Source organism: Camellia sinensis, chromosome 9 (assembly GCF_055761805.1).
Source record: "Camellia sinensis isolate YWXY chromosome 9, ASM5576180v1, whole genome shotgun sequence".
Classification (NCBI taxonomy): Eukaryota; Viridiplantae; Streptophyta; class Magnoliopsida; order Ericales; family Theaceae; genus Camellia; species Camellia sinensis.
This window is the reverse complement of record NC_138969.1, coordinates 58,366,194-58,375,339: the sequence shown is the minus strand read 5'-3', so window position 1 is coordinate 58,375,339 and position 9,146 is coordinate 58,366,194. Positions and strand designations below refer to the sequence as shown.

Genomic DNA, 9,146 nt, shown 5'->3' with positions numbered 1-9,146 from the left:
ACCTAAACTTATTTATATTTAACATGAAGATTACACAAAATTTAAGAGCTATAACAGATCATAAGCAAGTGATAGAAGGAAAAACCTCAAAAATTTAGTTCCATACACAATAGAGAATTAAGCAAATTTCCTCCCTCCCAAATCCTCCTCTCCCGTAATTGACAGCAGTCTCCACCCAACCTTTGTTTTCAGTCGCTAACCTCCTACAAAGAATTGGGTATTCCTTACCCTTTGGAATGTATTTAAGCTTTGAAAAATTGTAGTTCAAAAAAATCCAAATGCAACTGAAGATATTAAAATATAATGATGAATGAGGTATTGATATTAATGCTAACTTGCGCTATTTCTTCGTGTTGTAGTATAATATACATATATGATTTTATTTTTAGAAACTGACCTTAATTCAATCAAGCCTTCTCAATAAATATTCAATTTGAACTTCCTTTGTCAAGGGCATGATCCAGTCCCCATATAGGTCAGCAACCAAGCTTGGTTTTATTTTGTATATCGGATCAGCTCCGTCTTCCTCTACATTATTATTATCAGTCACCTCTTTTCCGTAAGCTTTGGCTTTCATCTCTACTCTAGTCTTTATTGCCTCTTCCACAATGGGATACGTCAGCAAATCCATCAGTCGAGTCCTATCCTGCAAAATCACAAGCACCACAATTTAACAAAATCAAAGTGATCATGACCTGTTTCAGCACACAAGGTTTTGAAAAAGTTATACCAAAGGAATGGATGCACTGGGTGCATCTGAAAAATAAAATATAAACTTGTGCTCTAGTGGCAGCTTCATATGCATCTGGTGAAGCTCGAAATTTAGCCTCTACTACAAATTTACCATAATGAATTCTCTTTGAGAGAGCCTGCAAACAAAGTACAGCAATACATAGAAGGAATAGTTGCAAGTTAGAATGATTGGTTAATCCCCAACATTATGTTAAATGCCATGCTTTGGGATATATAAAAAACATATCGAAAAACGTAATGCTAATATATATATATATATAATCAGTCAGCATATATCTGCAAAAGCAACAAATCCATCAATTACTTTACTTCTATCATGGGAAAGAATGTTGGATCATTAATGTAACTAGTGAACACAGTAGGCAGTCACTAATACTCAGCAAATGGATCATTCACTGTTTTACAACGGGGAAAATGTCTTGTCTATAATTCAATGTAGGATATTCAGTTTAGGCTGCTTGCTTTACCATTTGTATAAAATTAAACATGATGAGCTTCATGGACAAAATCAAATTAAAAACAAATTATCATCTACAAATAAGTGTGTTAAAGCAAGCACACACTCAGAAGCATTAAAATGCAGTTCACAGTACATTACTGCAGTAAAATCATCTCCTGTTCCAATAATTCACAGTTCAAACTAATCGAGATTAATTATATGTTAAAAATGTATACCTGCAAGCAAATTGTGTCACAGACTGCAGCTGAACCGTAGTTACCATCATCTCCTTCCCTGACTAGTCTTGTAAGAAGATCCCTAAAATACATATCCCATATTTTATTGTTGATATTGATTGCATCAGCGATGGGATGAAGAACCTATTTGAATATATAAAACAAGGGGCTATGTCAGCGATGGCTGGCATAAAAATTTGCAAACACAAACAAAGTGCACAGTGATAAAGAGAGAGTTTAACAATTGTAATAGTTGATACCAAGATTTTACTAAATAAACATCAAGATTATATTCTACACTTGGATTTGATAAAGTTTCATGCATGTAGCAAATCTATGTGGTTGACTTCATCAAATTAAATTAAGCTCAAGAAGTCATAACAAGCACCCTCCAAGTTTTCCATCTTCCAATCCAAACTTCATAAATTTGTGTGTTACGCATTATGTTACAAGCTATGTCAATGATAATTCTGGCTCAGAGTAAATTAACTAAAACCATTGTATCTATTGTCTTACCTGAGGGTACTGAAGAGGTGGCAGCATTGGATCTGGTAAGTCATCTAGGAAGAAAGGATGCTCATTGGGACTCTTGTATCTTCCAACCTGATATGCACTAAAAAATAAATCAGAAACTAGCAATAAAATCATTTTATTTTCCTCCTTTCATAAATTAAGGCATAACATACCCGAGCATGAAGCTTTTTAGTTTCTTTGACCATGAAATCAACCGAGCTGTGGAACACATCCATGAAGAAAGCATTAGGGTCATAGGTGTCAACATTGAAACAATATTGAGCTCTCTACAGGAGGCTAAATATGATGCTGTCCTCTTGTCGAATTAAAGAATGTCTTATACCCTCTAGAGTAATATGAACATTGAACTGTTTCCAATAGATTGAGTACAACAACTACTAAACAGCAAAGTCGAAAAAAGTAAAAAGAGAGAACAATTTTGAGCAGCTACTGTTTGGAAGGATGATAACCAAGCGATACACATCTACTTCATCATATGGATTTCACCAATAAGCAGAGCATTAACAATTGAAAGTAAAATCATATCATATATATAGATAAACAATGGCCTCCAAGTGCCACAGAACAATACGTCAGTAGTTTAGCATATTTATTTCTTGAAACCATTCTTGTTGCAGGTTTCCAAGTAAAACATTCATAGATGAACAATGGCCTCCAAGTGCCACAGAACAATGCAAATGAAAAGATCAAAAACACTAATCTATTCAATCATGAGCATCTCATCGAACAGAAAAAAAGATTGACTCGCTGAATATAACAGCTATATAAACAATAAAGGATTGGATTGAACAACTATAAAATCTATTCAATTTTGTTATTTATCGAACGCTATAAGGTCCGAATCTATTTTCAAACAAATTACACAAGAGATGACAGAAATTTGGATATAGAAAATACACATTCATCATTTTCGCAGCACAGAACTGAAATCAAATACACAATTAATGACAGAAAATACAAAATTATTTATTGAACGCTACAAGGTCCGAATCTATAAAAGCTTCATAAAAAATACACAATTATTTATCTCCTTGCTCTAACTTTCAAATCCAGATTAGCTGATGTTACACATGCTCCAATCTAACATGACAGAAAATAATAATAATAATTCGAATTCAGAACTGAAATCAAGCAAGTTCAAAGCAAGTTCATCATTTTCGCAGCACAGAAAATACACAATTAAGAATTGAATGGTTCAGCTTGTACCTGTAGCAGATGAGGAAGGATTGATTCAAACCAAAGCTTCGTTGAAAGGTGAGTTCAGATTCGGGCATTGCATTAAACAGTTGGAGGGCGAAAGATGTAAGAGGAAGAAATACCTAATCAAAATGGGGAAATAGAGGAAGGGCTGGAAACGGAGAGAGAGAGAGAGAGAAAGAGAGAGAAATACCTAAATCAAAATCAATGGGCTTGAGACGGTGAGTGACGGTGGCGATGATACAGTGTACCGACGGAGAGCGATGGGCAGTTTGACAGGAGTGAGATCAAATAGTGGCGATGCCGGAGGAGGAGGAGGAGCTCCGGTTGCCCGCGAACGCGAAGAGGACTGGCGGGAGAGAGAGAGGGGAGAGGAGCAGTGGGGACGGTGGAAGAGAGAGATAGAGAGGGCATGAAACGAAGAGAGAGAGAGAGGACTTTGCAAAATAGGACCAAACAAAGAGGGTTCTTACTTATAGCCTGAAACTACGCCGTTTTGCATAATAAAATTACAGGAGATGAAATTATTTCCTCGCAAAAAATTTTGTAAAATAGTGACGAAAATTTTCGTCTCTAAAACGGCGCTCAGATATTCTGCCAAATTTTTCAAGGGCGGGAATTTTTTTTGTGACAAAAAATAAAATATGGAGACGAATAAAATTTTCGTCACCTATTGTTTTATTGATTTTAAGCATTTGGTGACGAAATTTGATTTTTCTCTCTAAAAATACGACAATTGAAGATGAAATCTTACTTTTATCTCTAAAACATGTACATTTGGAGACGAAATTTTTTTTCGTCATACCTTTTCGTCACTAAAGACCTTTTTTGTTGTAGTGGTAGTGGCCTTCTTGCTCTTTGGATTTGACAATCATGTCGTGCATGTACACCTCAACCTCTTTGTGAATCATGTCATGCAAAATGGTGGTCGCAGCCCTCTGATAGGTAGCCCCAGCATTCTTCACCCCAAAAGGCATGACTGGTAGCAATAGGTGCCCCACGACGTAGTGAATGCGGTCTTTTCTCTATCCTCTGGTGCCATCAGAATCTGATTGAACCCGAAAAACCCATCCATAGATGATAGCAATGCATGGCCCGCAATGAAGTCTACCAACTCATCAATGTGTGGCAGTGGCAAGTCATCCTTCGGACTAGCTCTGTTCAGGTCCCGAAAATTGACACAAACTTGGATTCTTCCGTCTTTCTTCGACATTGGGACGATATTGGCCAACCAGGTTAGATACTCGGACACTAACAGGAATCCTGCATCAATTTTCTTGGTGGCCTCTTTCTTGATTTTCAAAGCCCAATCCAGACGAATTCTACGCAGCTTCTGTTTCACGAGTTGGACCTCAGGGTCAAGAGGGATCCGGTGCTGTACAATCTCAGGGTCGATTCCAAGTATTTCTTCGTAGGACCACGCGAAAAATATCTTTGAAATCTTTTAATAAAGCGATTAAATGCTCGCGTTCCTCCGAAGACAACGTGGGCCTGATATGGACCGAGCGCGGATCCTTCTCAGTACCCACATTAATGGCAATGATTTCGTCAATATAAGGCTTAGCATACCTCTTCTTCTCTCGATTAATCAAGTTTTTCAGAGTCATAGGAATTTCTTCTTCCTCGTTTTCATTAAAATTTTGAAAATCTTGGACAATGAAATAAATCAACGGTGTAGAGAAGTACACAAAATCTGTAGCATTCTCGTACATAAGTTCCGGCTCTTCGGTTACAACCGACTAAAAAGAGAAAGAAAAAGAGGACCTCGACAAGACCTTGGCATTTGGGTTACCACCCCCGGGAATGCCAGACTCTGACTCCCCAAACTGACTTGAATCTGATTTCGACTCCACAGACTCAGTAGAATCAGATTCTGGCTCATCACCCGATTTAGAATTGGAAAGATAGGCTTTCTCCAACTGGCAAGTAAGACATGGTGCCTTTGATGCATCCAAAATACCACTGGTGGGATTCACATCCGGTCTTCTCCATTTATAGAAATAGTAATATTAACCCCCAAGTTCTCCGTGTCGGTCGCGGGATTTGTCAGGAGATTAGCCGTGCTCTGGTTAGCTTTGACGTTTGGTTTAGCCTTTTCCTCATCACTGTCTTGCAGCTGTAGATCAAAGAAGATGTCAAATCCAGGGACGCACTTTTTCAAGGAATTTACCCAAGGCTCAGGAAAACCACAAAAAGGGAAATCCTCTCTCTCGTGAAGAAAATGGTCGTTCAACGTCCCCCGGATTGGCCTGTGGACGAGCTCATAATGCTTTCCAGCTCTCTTGGCCTTAGCTTTGCCCCTTGTTTCTTCCCCTTTTCTTATCCAGTCCTCTTTGGTGGGAACATAGCCCAGTCCAAAGGCATGCTGGTTGTATGGCACCTCTGCCAGTGTTGTAACACCTTTTCTGCCCACTTTGTCCAAGCCTTATTCCTAGAATGTGCCATAGTTTGTTCATGAAGTAGATGGACTGGGCACTGACATACATGCTTTGGTCAGTGGCCAGAATGGTCTACACTACCTGGGCTTCCGCCGAAGTGAATCCTAAGAGGAATACATCCTCGTTGTCGTGGTTGATCTCTAGTGCTGGCGTAGTCACCGACAACGACGGGTGTATGGATGAGTTTCCAAAAACGGTTGCTACTCCTCTCTTATGAGGATACTTCGACATCTGATGGAGAGTGGAAGAGACAACCTTTATGTGATGTAACCAAGGCCTTCCTAATAGCAAATTAAAGGTAGCTAGCACATCCAACATATAGAACTTAATCTCTTGCTCAGATGGGCTCACCTGGACTTGCACTTTCACTATATACATGACCTCTTTGCTTGTGTTATCATATGCCCGTATCACCTAGGTTGTGGGGATAAAGTTTGACAGTTTGAGGCCAACTGCATAGGTAGTACAGGAATAACATACATTAATGCCAGAACCAGTATCTACCAACACCACTGGCACCCACTTCTTTCTTCATTACATAGATATGTATAATGGCTTGTTGTGAGCCGAGCCTTCCAGCGGTAGCTCTTTGTTAGAGAAAGTGAGCATTAGCTTGGCACCACTTGGAAAGACCTGGCCCACAAGTTGCTCGGGCATAGTATCAATGAAAAATTTAGCCTTGTCCATTGCTGACAATACTACCTGTCGGTGCACTCATGAAGCCATAAGGAGCCTCAGATAGAGATATCAACTTGGGTTTTCTTGAGCTGCTTCAGAACTAGCTTCTCTTCTAGTTGCTTCTCCTTCTGTTTCTTGACCTCTTTATCCTTTCTTGATGGCTTTGCTTGATTCAGGTGTGGCGGCTTAAAATACCGTCCACTTCTTGTGAGATGATCTATCTCCTTAGCATACCATGTATTATCTGGGGTGCAGTTTCCCTAGTCTTCATTAGTATGGGCCAGATGCAAATCATTGTCGTTCTACCATTTTCCATCAACTGCCATCAAGCAATTATCCGGTTCCACCTGAATCATCTTCACAGTACAAGTGTCCTCCTTAGGGCAACATGTTGTTGCGGTTTTCAAGCTCTCTTCACTTCTTTCTCTCTCAAACTGCATCAGTGCAACTTCTTGTTTAGTATTTGTAGTGTTCACAACACCAACTGCTCGGATTAGTTTTCCAGCACATGTGTCATCCGGTAGTTTTCCTTTCTCATCAGTCTTCTCGGCCATTGCTGTTACCTTTGTTTCCTTTCTCCCTAGTTTCACTCCAGTTTCTTCTTCTTTGTTTGGCTCATCACTCAACCATCTGGTATTATCAGTCGATCCGTTCAAGTCAAACCACCCAATCTATACATCTCCTTGATCATGCTCATTGAAGAACTGCAGGTTGTCTAGATCTTCTTCGAGATCTGCTAGGTCGTCTAACCCTTGGCTTGGGCCTTCCTCCTTAACCACATTAATGCCTACCGAGGTTGGTAACACCACTTCGGGCCTGGTTTTAGTGGTTGGCACAATATAGTGACTCGGATCATATCCCTTTTCAAATACATCCCCGAGACACCCAACGACAAACAAGTACCTCTCTCCGAGGCAAAAACCTCATTTGCTGTAGGTATTGTCACCACATTGTGAGGCTCAGACTGTGGATTAGATATGTCCATCATGCACAAATCTGTGCCCTCAGGAATGAACATCATCGGTTTTGGTAGGTGAGAGGGGGTAATATATATGCTGGGGTCATAAGAGGTGGCCATTGTATAGATAAGGTTGAGGTTTCGAGGTGGAAAGAGTTGGTTATGGATCGGGAGCAGATTTGTGGTTATATTTGGTTTTTGGGGTAGAGCGATGACATTGTTGTCAATAAGATCCTGAATCTCATGACGCAGGCGGAAGCACTGGTCGATGTCATGACTGTGTTGCTGGTGAAAAGCGTAGTACTTTGCGGGGTTATGCTTGGGTGGAAGAGGGTCAGGAAGTGTGCGAGGTACTAAGGGCTTGAGGTGCCCTTTCTTGACTAGCACCTGCATGGCTTTCAATAGGGTCATGTATAGTGGGTGATAAATTCTACCCGGGGGTCGGGTGGGGTTGGATGGTGTTTGCGGGCCTTGGTTGGCGCAGGGGTCGGCAATTTTGTTGTGGTGACAACACTTAAATCCGATGGCCTCCCCGCTATGCTACCACTGGCAGCATTGGAACTACGAACAAATGGCCTCTTAGCCGGCTCTTTATTGTCAGTGATAATCCCCTGCTTTATGGCATCCTTGATCTGAACCCCCATCTCATTAAGTTCCTTGAATGTAAATAAGGGGAGAACAATCATCTTCTACAGTAACTTGCCATGTAGATTCCGAACAACCATTATGATTTGATCCTTATTTGAAGGTCGAACGGTCATTATTGACGCTTTGGCTCTCCATCTTGTCATAAACTCGGACAACTGCTCCTTTGGCTCTTGACGTGTTGCCTCGAGATCACGAGTTGTGACCTTGATTTGCGTGTTGTAAGAGTACTGAGTGACAAAGGACTCGGCTAACTTCTCCCAGTTCTGTTATATTGAATCTTCCAACTTAGTGTACTAGATGGCCGTTATACCCGACATGGTACGACCAAAGAGAGATAGCTTCTGCAATCTAGTTAATCCTATCGGCGATAAGATATTTGAAAACAGTCGTAAGTCAACCATCAGGTCCCCAGAACCATCAAAACGGTCAATGTGCAGCATCTTGAACTACTCTGGCACTGTAACCACCAATTCAGTGTATCCATCCTCTATGTCTAGAATGGAGTTGACTCTTTGCGCTTTTTTGAACAGCTTCTCTAGTTTGTTGACTTTGAGTGCAGTAGGATCAACCTCGAATTCGAACCCTGCATCAATTTGATAAATTGGGGTTTTGGAAGTTTGTGCTGGGATGGGTTCAGCTGGAACTGGGAAGACCAGAATACCCTGGGTTTGCGGATCTTGCGCACTGGTAGTATTAGTAGTGGTACTAGGTATAGTGATAGCTGTGGTGGGTACATGTGATGCAGAGGTCGCTGGTGGCTGCGGTTGTTGTTGCTGTAGCCTGGTTATAACCTCAACTTGACGGGCAGTTACCTCGGCCTGACGGGCTGCGTCATGTTGTAGGGTCTTAACTGTTTGTTGCTGTTGGAGTATTAAGTCCTCCATATTTACCGGGGGATATTGTGCCATTAGAATAGGTGACGTTCTTGAGCTGGACTAGAAGTAAATGATTGTTCCTAAACTAGACTAGACACAAGTGAGTTGAGAGGTGACTGTTGTAAGAACTGAACTGGTGAATGCTGTCTAATCCTCATCCGTCTTGTAACCGGTGACAGTGAGGCGAACACAGGTTGTCCCCCAGATAAGATCTCCAACAGTCACCTCTCAAGCTATGGTTTTAAACTACCTATCAAAGAAATAAAGCAAAAGAGCAGTAATCAGAAGCCGTACAACACCTCAGCTAAGATGTTATCAACACAGACATGATCAAAGCTGTGGGACTGCATTCCACATGGAATCCTGCCCCAAAACAGATACCATATGTGC

At 40.8% G+C, this 9,146-nt stretch overlaps 1 protein-coding gene across 1 annotated transcript; it reads right to left on the bottom strand.

Annotated features, from left to right (window-relative positions):
- Nucleotides 1-329: 329 nt before the first annotated feature.
- LOC114293515 (chorismate mutase 1, chloroplastic-like) lies at nucleotides 330-2,108 on the bottom strand. The gene is made up of 3 exons (XM_082888653.1): nucleotides 1,945-2,108; nucleotides 1,429-1,572; nucleotides 330-646 (listed from the first exon to the last, which is right to left on the bottom strand). The coding sequence occupies exons 1-3, from the start codon at nucleotides 2,074-2,076 to the stop codon at nucleotides 404-406; spliced, it is 519 nt and encodes a 172-aa protein (XP_082744779.1). The 5' UTR covers nucleotides 2,077-2,108; the 3' UTR covers nucleotides 330-403.
- Between the last annotated feature and the right edge of the window lie 7,038 nt (nucleotides 2,109-9,146).